At 35.8% G+C, this 19,261-nt stretch overlaps 1 protein-coding gene across 3 annotated transcripts in view; it reads right to left on the reverse strand.

Annotated features, from left to right (window-relative positions):
• TAOK3 (TAO kinase 3) overlaps positions 1-19,261 on the reverse strand; it is a 144,424-nt gene that overhangs the window by 32,342 nt on the left and 92,821 nt on the right. For all 3 annotated transcript variants that reach the window (XM_031442819.2, XM_064481177.1, XM_031442820.2), the window contains exons 10-13: positions 19,129-19,222; positions 18,022-18,103; positions 10,753-10,920; positions 8,006-8,212 (exon numbers count right to left, since the gene is read on the reverse strand). In XM_031442819.2, coding sequence (XP_031298679.1) covers positions 8,006-8,212; positions 10,753-10,920; positions 18,022-18,103; positions 19,129-19,222 — 551 coding nt within the window. The remainder of the gene's footprint in view (positions 1-8,005; positions 8,213-10,752; positions 10,921-18,021; positions 18,104-19,128; positions 19,223-19,261) is intronic.

Here is a 19,261-nt window from a genome sequence, read left to right on the forward strand (position 1 = left end):
TAAAATGTGTAGTCATATTTATTTAAGTTGATACGTAGCTAATTAAATAACCCATTAAGGTATATTTAAAAAATAATGCTATTTTAGAAGTTAGTCTGAAGAATAGGTCCAAAATTTTAATCTATTTTAAGTATAATAAATAATGCTCACAGTAGAACTCTTTGCTACTCCTCCCAATATTTTTAACTTTTAAAAAAGAATTCTTAGTTTCTGTAGCAGCTTTGTAACAGAGATTACCAACACAAAAAGTCTTCAAATAGTATACCACAAGGGACCACAAAAAAGGCAAAATTAGTCTAACAGTGGATAGCCACTTCATGTGCATAGGGAAATAAATTTTAAGATATTCAACACCACTGCTTAAAACAAGTTCAAAACTCTGCAGACAACTTAAAGCAATTTTAAAATAAGAGGAATGTGACTTGAGAAGCAAGTTAAGAACAAATTAAACTATCAGCTTTACTGGGTATTTTGCCTGTTGGTTACACTGGACCCTTTAAGTAGCAGTCCTTTTGAAAATGATTATACCTGGCTCCCAGAATTTCTAAACTGAACACATTTTAAGATTGTTAATGGAAAGGGTCAATTTGCTATTTTATGCAGTTAAGCACTGCTGCGTGTTATTTACAAATGATGATGAGAGGGCCAACATCTTTGATGCTGAAGAATGATTCTAGAAGATTAAGAACAAATACCATGTCCTGCTTACCAAGACAAAATATATGACTAGTTTATAATTTATCTTTAAAACATTATCATCCAGGAACAAACAAAACAGCTTTTTGAAAAACCAGTATGTATTGGGGACCAGTTTTAAGTAAATCTGTGTTCATCTGATACATTTATAATGTTCTTTCATTGCAAAAAATGAAACTTCCTGAGATTAAAAAAAAAAGTTGTCATAATGTTTGCTCAAAACTTTTAGTAAAAAAAAAAAATTGTAGGGAAGGGTATAGCTCAGTGGTAGAGCACATGCTTAGCATGCACGATGTCATGGATTTAATCCCCAGTATCTCCATTAAATAAAAAATAATAAACAAACAAACCTAACTACCCTCCCCTCAAAAAATCCTTTAGTAAAAATAATTGAACTTTATACAACATAGTGAAGTATGTGAAGCAAGAGACACAAATCTTACTATTACACCCTGGGAAAGGGGCTTTACTCTTTATTTAGAAGTTTCCCCCTAAATATCCTACTATTTATGCTTTGAAATGAAGATTCATGGTGTGGTCATTAGTTTAAAGTTTCTAGATTAACTTGAGATTAACCTCAGAAGCCACTCCACTGGACTCTGTTCTGTTTTGGGTATACCTTTATCACACCCTTCCTCCTGCTTACACTTGTCTGTCTGTGCATGAGACTGTGAGCTTTTTGAAGGCACAGTGAATGTGGTCTGAAAAATCTCAGTCTCCCTAGCACCTAGCACCGTGCTTGACACTTTGTAGGCATTCAGTAAATATTTGCTGAATAAATAAGCTCCAGAGTATAGGTCTGAGGAGATTGTGAGAAAATGACATTTTCTCCTTTATTATTTAACAGAATTTGAATTTGTATTTCATAAAAAACCTGCCACTCTGTACTCTAAGGAAGTCATAAAATAGTGACATGCACACACAAGCACCTCTTTACGTGGAGGGAGGGAGGGGATCTAAAAATGGCTTTTTTTCTGGTGACAAGAAGCCTTTTTATAGATTCCCATACTTCTCACGCTGTGGAGAAGGGATCAGCAAACCTACTATCTCTTTTGTTTTGTTCATTTTAAAATTATTAAATTATTGCCTAAGCAGGTGCAGCTATCAAAAGCTGGGGCTACAGGAAGGGGAGAAGATGGAAAAGGGTCTCTTCACCTGGAAGGATAGCTTATCAGGGAGAAAAATCAACCAGCAGGATGCTGAGGATAAAGCTGTCACTATAGCGAGGTGGTCAGTGTGACTACTGTTTAAGGAACATTAACATTACCTTCATATGTTAATTTACTTTTACTTTGCCCAATGTGAGTGGAAGAGTCAAAGAACCTGCTCCTCTCTTCAGCAAAAATAGGAAAGGCCACTGAAGCAAGTGAAAATTAAACTAGAACATCCTATCCCCTCAAGGACATTGCTCTTTTTTCTCCCATGAAAATGGTAAAGTTGTTCTTTTTAAAAAGATGTGGGGGGTGGGGGGAACCTCGCTAACATTGACTATTAGGAAGGGCCAAGTAAAGCTTTAGGAGTTAGGATAGAATGGTTTTTAAAAATAGTCTCTAAAAAGAGGCCATGATGACTAGAGTTCATTAGGTAAACTGAAAATAACAAGTTGATTAATGAACAAATAGTTTTAATATATTAAAGTCTTGTGATCTGTATTAATAGAAGGCAGCAGCAAGCAAAGATAACTGATTTTAGACTTTAACAAGATAAAACTATATCTTTTAACTGACAAATTAAAATACTTTGTTGCTTCGGATGATACTAAAATCTGTTTGCTACTGCTAAGTACACAATGGTAGAGTGGAAGCTTAGAGGCAGGCTAGGTGACCACAAAAAAAAAAAAAACTAATCTGGATTAAGAGTTTGCCCTGGGACTCATTTGTGAATAATCAAGAATTGAGGTGTAAAGTTGTGTCCTATAAAAGTTCATCTTCATTGAACATTTATTGAGTGCTTACTATGTGACAGACACCAGGCTAGGGGGCATGTGAAAAGAGATGTCCTTGAGCAGCTAACAGTCCAGAGATGTGGTGAATATTCTTGTTGTTGGAAAAAGCAGTGTGGCAACACTAGCAAGGGGAAAAGAAATAAGTGCTTTAAGTTTATTTTGTCAGAATATACCTTCTGTCTTATCAAATCATTCTTGCTCAAAAGGAAGATTAGATTAGGATACCTTCAGTGCCTGGGATAGACCAGAGTAGAGGCAAAGACTGGAGAAAAAGTAACCTGAAATTCTGATGTTAAAGGAAAATTTTCAGCGTCTCCTTTACATTTTGGGGGCTTTATCTGTGACAGAACTGTCCTAAAATCAGGGCATCTTTATTCTGGATGCAGAACAGGTAACTGCAAGTCACGCTCCTACTAGTTAAACACGGCCTTTAAAAGTAAGTTTACTTCCTACATAAAATGGTCATCTGTTCATATATATGATTTGACTAATTTAGGATATATCTGTAATCTGGATTGTAACAATCAAGGGTGAGGAACAAAAACTTCCCCACCCCTATTTTTATATTTTGATATTTATTGAGCATGTTCTTATTGTCTAGAGTACCATCATTGGAGAAAATCTATTCATTTAAGTCTTTCAAATCATAAAGATAATATTTAAGATTATTTGACCCTTTTAAATCTATATGTTCAATGAACCAAAATAGCATGGTGTCTGGTAATTAATTCATTCACTGTGTATTTTCTGTTTGTTCATTCATTCATTCCACAGCTATTTACTGAGAGCCCATGCTGTGCCAGGCACTGTTTTAGGTGCTGAGATACAGTGCAGGACAAGGTAGGCATAGCCTTATCCATGATGAAATTTATATTCTACTCATGAAAAAATTACACAAATTAGTACATAATAAAGTTTTGGATAGTGACAAGTATTAAAAATAAAATAAAATAGAATAATGAGATAATGGGTAGAACATTATTTATAATATGATAATTTACTGATATATATAGCTTTCTCTAAGATTCTGGAAATATAAAACTGGAAAGTGTTTCCTAAAACAATATTGACTGCTTTTTCTCTAAAATAATCTTCGTGGTCACAAATTATGATAGACCCAACAATGCACTACCCAGAGTCCCCCTTTAAGGAAGGAGCTGCTGTTGGCAATCATCTTTGACTGTCAGTTCTCAGGGCTGCCCTATCGAGAACAGCCTTGTCCAAGTTCACACTCTTCCTGGGTTTCACCTATGCAACGACTGACCTGGCTCAGTATGGACAACTCTGAAGGACTCTTTTAGCTCCAGAGCTCCCTGAGGGGTTGGTTGAGGCTGCCATTGGACCTCCATCTCAGTTCAATTTTGCCCTCTACCCAATGCTGCTTCTTTCTCTTCCCTTCCACAGGGGTTGACCCTAAAGGAATTTCCTAATTAAAAACAAAAAACAAAAAATCTCCCATGCTAAGCCATCTCAGCTCTGCTTCCTGGAGAATCCGAACTGCAACGTGTTACCTGCACCTACATGTAATACGGTGTAGCTACCACCTATCTGCACGAAGAAGGGAATTACCAGGCTAGTGGCTTTTAGGGAAACAACAAAGAAAAAAAAAAAAAAAACCCTTCAAGTGAAATCCAAATACATAATGTAAGAGATAAAGGTAGACTTGTCTCGAGTGAGGTGGATGAGGCTTGGTCCTGAGGCACCTCTTTACAAAACAGCTTGAAAGTCACATTAGAGAGTAGCTCTTTTTAAAATTACAGGAATAGAAACACAAAATTTTAGAGCTGGACGGGATCTTGGAAATCATTCAGATCAACTTCTAATTTTACAGATGGAAAAACTGAGGACCGGAGAGGTTTGTGACTTGTCCAAATTAAAAGAAAACTAACAGTGGCAGACAGTACTTTAGTTTCCTCATTCCTATAGTCCACTATACAAAACTAGATTTCTACTGAGACCTTAAGATTCTATTTCATTTATGTTCCCAAGTTGGAAACTTAGGAATTTAAGTAAACCAACAAATATTAAGCTTCCAAATAATTTATTTCTATTGTATTTGAAGATAATATACTTTTAAGCTCAGGTATGGGACATAAATAGGTTTGAATGAAGAGATACAATTATTTAACACTAAGTTTTAATATATAATATATTCTATTTTTCTAGCCTGCTTATATTCTTTTTCCTTTTTTATTATGGTTAAAATACACATAAAGTTACCATCCTAATTATTTTTAAGTGTACAGTTCAGTGCTAATATACTTACAATGTTGTGTAACCATTACCACCATCCATTCCCATAACTCTTTTCTCCTTGTAAACTGAAGCTCTAGACCCATTAAATAACAACTCTGCATTTATCCCCTCCCCCAATCCCTAGTAACCACCATTCTACTTTCTGTCTATGATTTTGACTACCCTAAGGGCCTCGTATAAGTGGAGTCACACAGTATTTCTCTTTCTGTGACTGGCATATTTCACTTAGCATGTCTCCATGGTTCACCTATATTGTAGCATATTTCAGAATTTCCTTCCTTTTAAAGACTGAATAATATTCCACTGTACGTATAGACCACATTTTGTTTATTCATCCATCCATCAATGGGCATTTGCATTGCTTTCACTTCTTGGCTGTTGTGAATAAGGTTGCTATGAACATGAGTGTAAAAAAAAATATCTTTGAGATCCTGCTTTCAATTCTTTCAGACATATATATAGAAGTGGAATTGCTAGATCTTATAGTACTTCTATTTTTAATTTTTTAAGGAATCACCATACCATTTTCCACAGTAGCTGCACCATTTTACATTCCTACCAACAGCATACTAGGGTTCTGATATCTCCATATCCTCACCAACAGTTGTTATAGTCTGGTTTTTTTTTCATCCTTAACAGAGACACTGGGGATTGAACTGAGAACCTTGTACACACCAAGCACATACTTTACAACTAAGCTATACCACACCCCACACCTTCTGGTTTTTTGATAACAGCCATCCTAGTATGTATGAAGTGGTATCTCATTGTAGTTTTGATTTGGATTTCCCTAATGATTAACAATGTTGAGCATCTTTTCGTGTGCTTATTGGCCATTTGTGTACCTTCTTTGGAGAAATGTTGATTCAAGTCCTTTGCTCATTTTTGATTCAGGTTTTTTTTTGTGGTTGTTGAGTTTCAGAAGTTCTCTATATATTCCAGATATTAATCCTTTATAAGATATATGATTTGCAAATATTTATTCCTATTCTGTGGGTTGCCTTTTTACTCTGTTGATATTTTTTGATTAGCTTGCTTATATTTTGAGGTTAACTCAAAGTTTTATTTGCAAATGCTTTTCAATGTTTTCCATCACATTTCCTCTACATATTTAATAATAAATTAGAAATACATTTTAGAACTTAAAATTTCCTGACAAATATTTTTTGCATATCAAATACAATTACCTTCTATTTCAGAATATAAATTATCATCTAGTCTTAAGTGATTATACCAAGGAGAAAAAAAGTATTGGAAGACCCATATTATTACAAGAAAGTTCTATACTAGTATTCAGAGATTAAAATTAAAACCACCAATGGGTTCAAGACTAGGGTGCTCTTTCTTGTGGATTAGGCCAGTAGTATCTTTCTTCTAATTCCAGGTGCTCATTTGAGAGGTCCTAGAGATTCAACAGAATTCCTTCTCTTTTGCTGTCTGTCCCCATGGAGGTCCAGAGGTAACAGAAAGGAAAAAGCCCATATCTATCAGAATCTATGATAGCTCCTTCCAAAAAGAGAGCCCAGTGAAAACTTTTCTGCCTTTCAAATACTCGATCACTTGCCCAAGTTCAAAGAAGGCCAGGTGACAATGCTGAACTCTTAGCAGATCTCTGCATCTGTCTGATATCACTCCACTCTTCAAAATGCTTTTATGACTTACTGATAATTTGGGTCCTTGCTGTCTCTCTAGTTTCAATTCACTTTCCACATAGTTCACCAAGATCTAACCTCTCTGATCTTTTCCCTCTTCCTTGAGCAAAGTTCCTTTTGTCTCAGAGCCTTTGCACATATTGCTTCCCGACTCACCCTCATCTTTCACCCCAAGTTAACTAACATTTATTGGTCTGTGAAGCTTTAGCTTAACTGTCACTTCACTGGGGAGACTTGCCCCTATTCTCGGCTACATTAAGTCCTCCTCTTACCCAGAGCAAGTTTTATAATTATATGATATAGTTACTTGTGTGATTATTTGCTTAATTTCTCCTACAGATAATATGCTCCATGAAGGTATGATGTCTGTTTTATTTGTCTGTATCCAAAGGGCCTACCATAGTTCCTGACAGATAATAAAGGTCTCCATGAATGTTTGAATACATGAATAAGTTAATCAGTACAGAAAAATAAATGTATATCCCTCCACTGTTCATGACTGAGCGCCAACATATTTTCTCCCATCCTTCATCCTTACCTGTTCAATTTTCTTTTCCTCTCAATAAAAATGTACAACCAATAGTCTACATGAAAAAAATTCTTAAACTTGCTCTCCTACTGGAACTGGAATGTAATCACTGATATTTATTAAAATAAGTACATACATAACTCACATATACCTAAAAGGAAAAAGTTATAACGGATTCTTTCCTACAATTCCACACTATGGACTGCTTACCTAAGGTTACTTAAAACACTTTTGGGAATTACTCCAAAGAATTATTGATAATTCTGTGAAATACTCATCTTATAGAAATTGCTTTGAAAGAAGCTCTAAAATTATTTTTCAGTTTTATAAAGTATTTCCACTTATAAACCATGATAGGCTTGTATGAAATGAGGATCTTCAACTGGAAAAGTAAAGTCAAAACAAAAACAGAATCACTCACTCAAAATTCAGAATAATTAAGCTGATAGAGAGCTAGTCTTAGAAGAATTAGAAACAATAAATCCAAGAAACAAGAGAAAAGAGTGGAAACTGTTCTAAAACAAATAGTACTTTGGTTGGGACTATACAGTAAGAACCATACTTCTGAAAGAACATACTTCTAAAAGGTCACAATCGATGGGTTATACTCAGAAAGCTTTTAAAGTCTGTAGTATTAAGGTTATTGGTTTAGAGAGGAACTTACAGGTTTCTTCGACTTGGAGATTTATGGATTTATTTATTTTTGTTTATTGATAGACATCAGAGTAACAAGACAGGAAGATGAAGAAATAGGCACAGATACAGCTTGGGCAGTCCTTCATCATCTTTCTACTGTAAGAGAACTATCAAGTGCTAGGTTGAGTCCCCTACGTAAAAGGGAAATAAAATATCTGGATGCTGAGTGACCTGAGCTGTCTTCACTATGACTGGAAAGCCTAGAGCTGTGAAGGGGACCAGGACACCTACCTTCCTGTGCAGAACAGAGGAGCTGGAATTTACTGTGCTTTCGTCATCATGCATCATGACAAGTTCAGAGCTGCTCTCGTCCATCACCTCCTGCATGCTGTTCACACTGCTGCTCTGGCTGCCTGTGCTCACAGACATGCTTGGGATGGAATGGTTGCTGCCCAGGCTGTCCATTTCCCTGTGCAGGCTGGTTCCATGTTCACTGTCCTATAAAAATGGGGCATTCGGGTTAAAAAAAAAATGACTGGAGATAAAGTGCCAATCTATTGATTAAGTTATTAAGCACACTCAATTTTGCAGTGCAAAGTTGCTTTTCTGCCAAATCTCCAAGGATAAACTTTTAATGTAGGGGCTCCACTACTCCCCCCACCATTTTCAGACATCTCTAGTTCGCTTCCATGCCTTCCCCAGGGGCTCCTCTGGACATGGGTCGTAAGGTTCCAAATACTGCTATCCCAGGGCTTTCCCCTGTCATAAGCAACTATCTTATGGTCGTATTGCTATTCAGTAAGTGGAACCAGGGCAGGTTTCTAAGAGACCTTCAGGAACATCAAGGTGCTAGAGAAAGATGGCAGGCTACTGAACAGGTGACCTCCAGGATATCTGCAAACATGGCAGTGGTCTCTTGAAGCTAAGAGAGTGAAAAGAGTTTTCAGAGTTGTGACAAGCAATATGCTCCTTTGCAAGTCATTACTGAGTAACTTCATATCTAAGTAGGGATATTAATTCTACTGTCCGGTGCAGGTAATTAAATTCTGCCTCCCTCAAGCAATTCCATCATGCTTACCTCTGTAATCTTATTAAATATATCTGTTAAATAATACTGGTATTCATCACTGCTCGTCCAAAGACTACTATTTGAGAAGTGGTAAAATAATCAGAACATATAATTTACCCATCACAGTGGGATATCTTTTGATACAAGATTAAATAATATAATTAAAGCAACTTAGCTCTAAATAAACCCTATTTTCAAAGAACCATACCGTACATACATAACTTTAATGAATTGTGACTTAGCTATGGCAATGTAAGGAATCACTGACAAAGGTAATTTGGGTAATTTAAAATGGTAGATAATACATTATATTTTTAATAGACTTATTTTCCCAATTAAAGGGAATCACTTGTATATATGCAATCAAGAACTTTTAAATCCCAATTCAGCTCTCTGAATTTCACTTTTATAATTACTGATAAAAAAAAATTTGTTTTATTTTCTTTAATATTAAAAAGCTAAACTAAAATTCATTCTTCATTCTTACCCTCTTTTTTAAAAAATAGTTTTTGAGGAAGAGGAGTCCTTTCTTTTGTTGAAGCTAATCCCTGCACTAAGACTCATGCTCCTATCCTGTGCACTCCCTGAGATCCACTCTTTTTTTTTTTTTTTTTTTTTTAACATTTTTAAATTGAGTTATAGTGAGATCCACTCTTTAACTACATCTCTTTCCTCTGTCTTCAGTGCCTCTGTCCTGGCTCCTTCCACCTCTGCATTTAACTATGAAGAGGTATTCCCCATATTTATGTACCTTTCTACATACAACTCTTTGTCACTCTTCCTTCCTGGCTAAATTTATGAATCTTCAAATAACCAAATTTTGCTGTCTCTACTGTCTCACTTCCCATTTGTTCCACAACCCACAGTAATCATCCTACTATTCCTGTAAAACTGCTTTTACTGAGGTCACCGAGAAGGCCCTACGCATAACACCCAGGAAACGCTGATTTTGGTGTTTGCCTAACTTGACCGTTCTGTGGCATCTGATGGTACTGGATGCTCCCTCCTTGAAGCTGTGTCCTCTCTTAACATCTGTGACACCTTTATTTCCTAGGCCTCTCTTTTCTTATATGGCATGATGGGCCCTCTTCTCATTCTACATTCAACTCCTCGACTCATTATCATTTTAACACTCTTCACCCCCAAACCAGCTACCCTTTCCTTTGTTCTGGATTTGTCTTTCACAACCAAATGCTCGACATCTCCATTCACGTGTCCCAGCTGTCATTATCCTTGCCTTCAACCAATCCTTCTTAAGTTATTTGAATGAGAAAGCAGAAAGTCATCTTTCCTTTGAAAACTCTTTCTGTGTACTGTGTCAGTAGCATCGGATGCCAGGACCTTAAACTCAATAGGCACCAAACTGAAATTATCCTGAACTTACTCTTTCTCCTTGGTTCTTTTTCTCTGTTCTTGGTCTGACATAGTCTAATCACAGAGTCACCATAAACTCCTCCTCATCTGTCACTGCCACTTTCAATGAGAAGCACTGTATTACAAATGTACCTCTATGGTGTTTCTCAAGTGTTCCTTTCCCCCCATTCCCACAGACATTGCCCTTATTACCTCTTGCATGGACTGTTATCCAGAATGTCACCCATTCAAATCTATCTTACACTCTGTTGCTGTGATGATCTTCCTAAAGCACAACATTTTCCTGGGTCTAAAACGCCCTATGCCTGTCCATCAAAAACTACCCACCTCTTCACTAATCCCCACCAGCAGATGACTTATTCTCTCCCCACTACGGACCCCTGCATAGTGTTATATCTCAATAGCATTTTTCATATTTTGCCTTATATAATAAGACTTATTTTATGAATGTCTCTTCTGCAAGTCTGCATGTCTCTTAAGGCAGAGAGCATCCATTGCACTGTTACCTCCAAAAGTGTTTTTCATGATGCCCACTCCAGAACTTTTTTACTTTGTAGGCACTCCGTGAGCACCAGCTAAAATGAACTGAACCTACTTCTTCATCCTCCTGTGACTCATTCAAGGGTCCATTTCGTGTCTCTTGGAAAAGGATTTTTTTCATTTTCCGGTACTGCAGGTTATCCAACTCACGAACAGCATCTTTTGTCCTTTGTATGAGGTCAATGAGGACACGTATAGGCCGGTCTCGTCGAACAAAGTCATGCTGATTAAGGGAGGAGAGAACACAAACTGATAAGGAGGAAACATATTTTTAGGTGTAAGATTAGACATAAAAGTAAATACACATGAAACAGTCCTGTGGATTTTGCACAAATGAGATCTGATTTTCATTTCATGTAGCCTCTCATCTTGTATAATTGTTATAAAGGGAGAACTATGCTTTTCTCTTCTTCCTCAAGCCCCATTTTGTGAACTTTGTCCTAGAATTTACTTCAACATTCTTGAGGTTTACTTTACCTTACAAGTAATAACAATGACTAAGACTTTAAATAGTAGCTGAGAGGCTTGTGACTTTCAACCTCAAACTAAATAATAAGCAAAAGCAATGCAGAGTACAGACTATTTTTGTTATAATCTGCCCCGATCCTCTTCCCCACCCTACTCTACCCTTTTGAAAACAGACTTGTGTATGTTTTGTCTTCTGTTTCTGTTGTCACCTTTGAAAATATGTCACATTTGAAAATATGGCTGCTGTTCCATTTACCCAGAGGTCGGAATTCTGGCAGCTTCCTCTTAGTTCTATAGAACCAGAACTAAGGGATCAAGGCCTCTGAGGAGTGAAAATAACTACCCCAAAGTCTATACACTTTTCTTGGAAAAACGGGCTTCACCTTCAATATCATCAGCGATCTTTACATATTCTGATTTCCTGGTTTCTCAGCTTACAGTAGTTTAGAAAAGGGGGAATAAAAGTAGGAGAATAAAGGGTTGAGAACTGTTAGAGGGTTATTCGGCCTAGAAAGAAGAGTTCTTTGAAAGTTCTCTGACTGCCTGATGGTAGAGAAAGAGGGAAATTCCATGACTAACCCACCAACTGACCAACCCAATAAAAATGAACTAAGGTTTGTGGGCTATTTTGCAAAGGGGCAAATGCCCTTCATACAGTCCTTTAATACTCCAAGAGATCATGAAATGCTACTGTTTCGGAGCCAACAGCAAGTGAAATTATGTTCATTATGCTTTCTTTAAGAAGGCAGGAAAGCACAGCATATATTTTGACAAGACTGCCACCGAAAATGATTAAAAGTAGGAGGAAGAAGTTTTGTTTTTTAAAGGAAAAGGTTCAGTTACGTAGAAAATTCACTTAGGTGAAATCATAATTTGAAGATGCTAGGAGAGTGAGATATAATGTGGTAGGCCTTAGATGATGGAATGGATTTAATTTCTTTATAGGTTAAAAAGATATAAAAGAGGAGCAGGATCGCTGTGAGAAAAAAAAAGCTACACGTCTTGTGGTTCTTCACCCTGACTTTGCTGTTCGGGGAACTGTAGCTTTTGCTACTGTTTTTTGTAAAAATATCTCTTCCCCTGCAAAGAGTCCTTTCTGAAAATGAAACCCCGCTCCTGGAAGTAACTGTAGCCTGCATATTTTAAGAGAAAAACGAAAGGGAGAAAGTAAATTATTTTGCTACTTGAGTGCTTGCAATTATACAAAAGAGCAAATCAGTTTTCAGTAAATCTCAAGCTACAACCTAAGATACTGAATTTTTAGAGCAGGAATAGGTCTTAGAAACTCTTTTATTTCCAAGGTGAGGAATTTAGTCCCAGAGAGGTTAAGTGATTTACACAGCTGAACAGTGGAAGAGCTGGGGCTGCAACCCAGGTTTCCTTACTTTGGAGTGTGTTTTCTGGTGGCCTACCACAATTCTCTTCCTAAAACATAGGTCTGATCGTGTCATGCACTGTGACAGATACTGTGTCCCCTTTATCCTCCATTCCAACCTCTTTTCCTTGTCTTCCGTTACTGTGAGCACTAGAAAGTAAAAGAGCTGGACTCCAGCCTTCTCTGCAGTTAAGAGATAACAATGTGATCAGGTTCTGGCCAATGAGATAAAGGCAGAAGCCCCTGAGGAAGGCTTTGTTTTCTAGAATAAGAAGTAAGGCACAGGACGAGTAGCCATTTTGCCCTTTGCCCTGCCTCCTTTCTCCTGCCTGGGATAGAGACTTGAGTCTTGGAGAAGCAGGAGCCATTTTGTGACCAAGAAGATAAAATCCACATGCTACGGATGGTAAAGCAGGAAGACAGGAGGAGCTGTTGAGCTGCTTACAGCTCTGGACTGCTTCTAACACCTTCTTTCCCAATGTCCTGGACCTCTCATTGCATGAGGTAATTAAACCCTTACCTGTTTAAGTGTTTTAAAGCTGATACACTCATCATCTTAAAAATATTTCACTGCCACCATTGTAAAGCCTGGCCCTTTACAGGCCCTTTATATTCCTGCTTGAATTTCTAGACTCCAATCTAGTCACCCCTACTCCTCCTTCCCACCCAATGCATAGTACATTCTAGATCATTCTTGCCTCATGCAGTGAGTTTCACACCTGCACATCTTTGCTCTGACTGTTCTCTTTGTCTGCAATTCTGTCTCTTCACTGTTCTCCAAACTCATACAATTGGAAAGTTCTCAGACCATTTTAAAGGAATGCTTTTATTGTCCTTGGAAATATGTTTACTTTGAACATTTAAATAATACAGAGAAATCCATAAAAAGAAAGTAAAAGACAATCACCCCAAATTCCACCGCTCAGAAATAAATATTGTTAAGTTATGAAATGTCATTTTAGACATTCTCCACTCCCTCTCACAATGATGGATACCTAGAAATTTTACATGAGAAACTTATTATACAAAGCTAATTTAAAGAATAATCTATTAAATTAAGGTATATTTGAATTTAATAGAATTAGAAGAGACTGAAGTAAAATAATTGCTTAGTTATAATTTCTTCACTAAGAGTTACCAGTTCCTAAAGGTCCTCTAAAGTTAAGGGGGATAAAAAGATTATGAAAAGCTTTAAGAGATTAGAGTTACTTAAAAAAATATATGTGTATATATATATATATCTCAATGTAAGAACTATTATTGACTATCTATTTTGAAAAATAGGAAAATTAGTACATTCACATTTCTTTCCTACCCTTACCTTTTTCTAGTTACATTATTATTTTCACATTGTCAATGTTTATAAAATTTACATTCTACTTTTTAATTGCAGCAGTGCTTTTACTTTAGATCTCTATTTAAATTAATTCTATGTGAAGGTGACATTTTAATATCAGAAAGAAAATGTGAGAAAAATACAGATTCCTCTAAAATACTTGAGAACAACTAGATAGCCAGCTGGTGGAAAAAAATAGCTGAATTTCTTGTAACAAATTTCTGCATTCTGTCCCCCAAAAGCCCAGAATAAAGAATGTCAAAAGAGAAATTAGAAAAAAATATTGCAAGGTCTACCACAAATTATTAAGAAAAAAAACCCAACAACCCAACAAATGGGCAAAAATCATCGAGAGTTCACAGAGAAGGAATAGAAATGGCTTGTCAACATATGAAAGATATGCAGCCTAACTCATAATGAGAAATAAAAATTAAAATGACAGTGAGAAAAGTTTTTCACTGATCTGACTAAAAGTTCAAAAAGTTCTGGTACATGAGAATATTTGTTAATGGGACTATAAGCTGGTGCAACCTCTTTGGAGGAAATTTGGCGATATTTATTTAAATTTAAAATCCACATTCCATGTTTTTAAACTACAATAAACAAAGACAACATTATTTAGAGTAAGTCCAACTATAACTCAATAAAAAAAGTTAAAAAAAAAAAAAAAAGAGTAAGTCCAAAACCTCACAAGGTTACACCTAATTTGGATATTTAGGTTACATCTAAATATTTTCAAAATATTTGGCGATATTCTATCTTTTCATGATTTATTTATTGTTCAATTCCACTATGATCAGAGAACACACTCTAAGTGACTCCAATACCTCGAAATTTGTTGAGGAGTCTTTAATGGCCTAATATATAGTCAATTTTGGTAAATGTTCATGTATTCTGTTGCCTTTAAGTGGAATGTTCTGTGTATGTCAATTAGATCAAGCGTTTTAGTTGTGTTACTTGGATCTTCTGTATCTGGTGAAACTACCTTCTGCTTTGTCTATCAGTTGTTGAGAGGTATAGTAAATTTCCCACTGTGATTACAGATTAATTTATGCCTCCTTTTAGTTATGTCCTTTTTTGTTTTTTATAATTTGAAGTTATATTATTAACTAAATTCAAATTGAGAATTTGTTTTATCTCTTTGGTGGAATGACCCTTAATTATTTTGACATAATCCTTTGTATTAATCTGAGTCCAACCAATGGTTAAACAGCAGAAGTTTAACAAAGTTAACAGACCTAATAAAGAATTATTATACTCTGAAAAAAAATCCACATTCCCTTTGATTAGCAATTCTACTTCTGGGAATTTATGCTGTGGATATCTGTATACAGGTACAAAATGACACATGTGTAAGGATATTCATTCCAGCACAGTTTGCACTAGCAAAAAACTGCGAACACCAAAAATTACAGTCCATCTCAGAATATAATGGAGCCACTAGGAAGGACGAGATAGCTCTGCATGAAGTAATATGGAACAATACTCAAAATACCCTATAAAGTTAAAAAAAAATTCAAGGCAGAAGAGGGTTTAAAGTTTGCTACCATTGGTGCACAAATAAAAAAGGAATATTTACTTTGGTATGCATAAAAGCTGTCTCTAGAAGGACATGTACAAAACTGGTGACAGTGGTTGCTAACTCTAGGGAAGGGCCTGGAATGGGAAGATTTACGTTTCATACTCAAATTCCACTGTATTTTTACCTTCTGAAGTTTGTACTGCCTATTAAAAATGAAGAAGGTAGTCCCTTCACATGAAAAGCAAGCAAACAAACAAATAAACTGGGGGACAAATTTAAATTCAGTGTTCACCACCAGTCCCTCTACCAGTTTCTCCAGGACCGAATCATTCTTTCTTCCTTGTCCCCTCCCTTTCCCTTTCTCTCTTGGTTTTTGTTTCACCGATAGATTGGCTGGATTTTGTTACTGACCAATTAAGAAAAAGCTTTTAAGAAAAGAAAATTGCCTAAATTTGTGAGGCTTAAAAATGTCAGCTGCCTTTATAATTTAACAGCACCTTAACTGGGTCACAAGTCCTTGGTTTAACATTGTCTTTTCCTTAGAACTTTGTAAAAATTGTTCTGTTGTTTTCTGGTTCTGAGTGTTCCTGAAGAGGCAGATCTGAAGCCAACTGGTTTTTCCACCACAAAATAATTTTTTTTCAACTTGTCTGTATGGATCTTTATTTATCCTTATTGTTTAGGAACTTCATAAGGATAGAATTTGTTGATGACTGAAGATCAGTTTCACCTCTCTAGAAAGGCCTTCCCTAACTCCTTACCTAAAACAGCAGCTCCTGTAGCTCTTTCTCCCTGCCCTTGCTGTATTTTTCTGCAAAAATTTACCACCACCTGACATTATATCAAATATTTGTTTGTTTTCTTACTCCTTCATTAGAATATAAGTTCCATGATGGCAGGAACTATCTTTTTCTTTGTACTGCTGTATGCTTTTCAGTGCTTACAGTAGTGCTTTGGCACAGAGTAGACAATCAGTACATATTATTAACTAAATAGTAGGCTCTCTTGATTTGCCTCACCAAATCAAATAAAGAGTAAATCAAATCAAATAAAGATCCAAACGTTTATTTCCACAGAAGTTTTCTTCAGGTATATCCTTAAATACTTTCTGCTCCACATGTGTCTTGCTTTCTTCTTCAGGAATACATTATATCTCCTCTGCCTTCCACATGTGCCATTTCTCCATAATCATCTTTAGAACTTTTCCTTCTGCATTTAATTTTATTTCCCTAAGATTATCTACCATTGGAAACTCCCTATATAGGTTGGTTTAATGTATTAGTTTGTTACTTATGATATGATTTGAGTCCATGTTTTACTTTTTCTCCTCTATTTCTTTCTTTACCTCTTCCTACTTGCTTTTTATATCCTTTTGTTGTCTACTGCCCTAAAATTTCATCTTTGAATGCTTGTAGTATCTTTCTTTGAGGTTTTTTTCCTTCTTAATTTACAGTGCCAATTTACAAATTTTTCCCTTTACGGCAGTGCCTTTTGTAACCTGCTTGTTTTTGTTCTTATTTTTAATCCTTGCCTACTTCAAAGTAATAAAGAGATTATGCTGTGTTTCTGGGGTTTTGTTTTGTCTGTAGTTCATGCCTACAACATGTGATGGCTATACAACAAAAGAATAAGGTAAGAATCCATTGCCCTATTGCTTCTGTCCCCATATTCTTGTGGTCTATTACTCATAAGAAGAAAAAACTTCCTTTTGGGTAGAAAAACTAGTCAGCTTCAGACCTACCTCTTCAGGAACATTCAGAGCCAGAAAAACAATACAATAATGCTTACAAAGTTCTGAGAAAAGGAAAATGTAAATCAAGAATTTGTGACTTAGCCAAAGAACAATTATAAAAGCAGCTGACATTTTTAAGCTTCACAAATTTAGGCAAGACAATCCTAAGTTTTCTTAAAACAAACAAAGAAACAAAGAGTTGAAAAACACACATGCAGAAAAAGATGAAAGAAACCTGGACTATTTTGTGGCCAATAAAATATATTTTTATTGTAAAAAAAAGACTCCCACACACTTCAGTGATATTAATGGAGCACACTGCTTATGTATAAAGCCTATAATAAAATGTTACATGAAGAGATGTTCAAAAGTGCTATGTTTAAATCAAATGAATGCAGTTAACATGATGCTCTTGACACCAACATGAGTAATACAATGCTATGTGAATGTATGTTTTATATATTTATCACATATCTTCACTGCCTGATGATTTAGCAACAATCTAACTGAAAATCCCAGAGTTTGTGTTTGAACCATTGGCAGACTCTGTCCTGAAAGCACTGTATTAAAGTTCATGCAGATATTAGTCATAGGAACATCACAATGATGACCAGAGCAAGGAGAAATACTCTTTGTCTGTCATAAGGCAAAAAGAGGGGGGAAAAAAAGAAAAAGGGAAAAGACGAGCAAGAAACTATCCATAGGGAATATAAAGCACATACCTTGTGATAATCTTACCATTTCTGTGCCTGGCTACTATTTCGGGATAAATGGCAAGGCAGCATGTTCTAATTCAGTTTGTCATGATGAGCTGCCACAGGAATGATTTACTATATTCTACTACAACATGACTTTAAATCCCCCTCCTCAAATATAAATTTGAAAAATTACCCGTAATAGTTCCGCTGATGTTGGCCTTTCCTGAGGCATTTTCTGCAAGCAGTAATCAACAAATCTCCTAAAGGAGTCTGTCCTGTGTGTGCAAATACATTGAAAGAAAATAAAATCAGGACCTGTAGAACACACTGATCACTTTAAACAATTTTCATCCAAGGGGAAATTTTATATATTTTGGGAGATTTTTAATGAAATATTTTGGAATATCAAGAGAACTGAACCATTTTCAAGTTTAGAGTATCTAAAATTAATTCTTTTGGATAATGAAAGTGGACAGTTTCATGTTGGTCAACACATAAACATATCATATAAGCAAGGTCAAATCATAATATATGTATCAGAAAATGAAAATACTATATTTATATATAACAGTTTTATACACATTTTTCTCCCCAAAGATAACAACTCTCACAGGTCTCAAGCCTATATTCTTCATGACCAACTGGTAACTCTTCCTACACCCACAATCTATAAGCAGGTAGTAAGACTTGAAGCATGAGGGATAGAGAACCTAGGAATATGTTTTCTGGATGAAAATACTTCTCTTAAAAATTCCATTCTGCCTACTCTTCTTTGACATTGCCCTTTTTCTATAATCCTGTGGCCCCAATAGTTATCAAAATGTCATAATTTTCAGCAAGGAACAATAAATACATCTTCTAAATAGAGTGTATATGTTCTGTCTCAACAGATTTAAATATATATGCAGTAAAGACAAAACGACAACTGGAACAATAATTACATCAGAGAAGGGCTTTATCTCTGCTGAGAAGTGATAAGATTGAGATGATCAATACAAGACCACTATGACTTAAGAGGAACTAGACTTGCTAGGAAGGTAGCAAGGCATGTAGCCTGTAAAATTTCAGTTACTACACATGTTACAAACACAGTGAGCCATAGTGAGGCAGGAATAAAGAGAACTGTGTGTGTGTGTGTCTGTGTATAGGCAGTTCAGGCCTGTAAAGCATCAGTGTCACTATAACATACAATGAAGGAATAAAATGCTTTCTAGGTCAGATATTTAAAATGTAATTTAATGAAGGTGCCAAAGACATATGATGATTTTCTTAGAGATTTAAAATGATAGCTGAGTCTTACCATTCACTGGACTGTAACGTTGGGGAGTCATTCTGGGCAATGTGATATAAGGCACTCATTGCATTCATGTTGAAAAGAGGGGGCTTCCGTTCCGCTGAAAGAAAGGAAACATGATAAAGCAGTTCCTAAAAAT

Source organism: Camelus dromedarius, chromosome 31, assembly GCF_036321535.1.
Source record: "Camelus dromedarius isolate mCamDro1 chromosome 31, mCamDro1.pat, whole genome shotgun sequence".
Classification (NCBI taxonomy): domain Eukaryota; kingdom Metazoa; phylum Chordata; class Mammalia; order Artiodactyla; family Camelidae; genus Camelus; species Camelus dromedarius.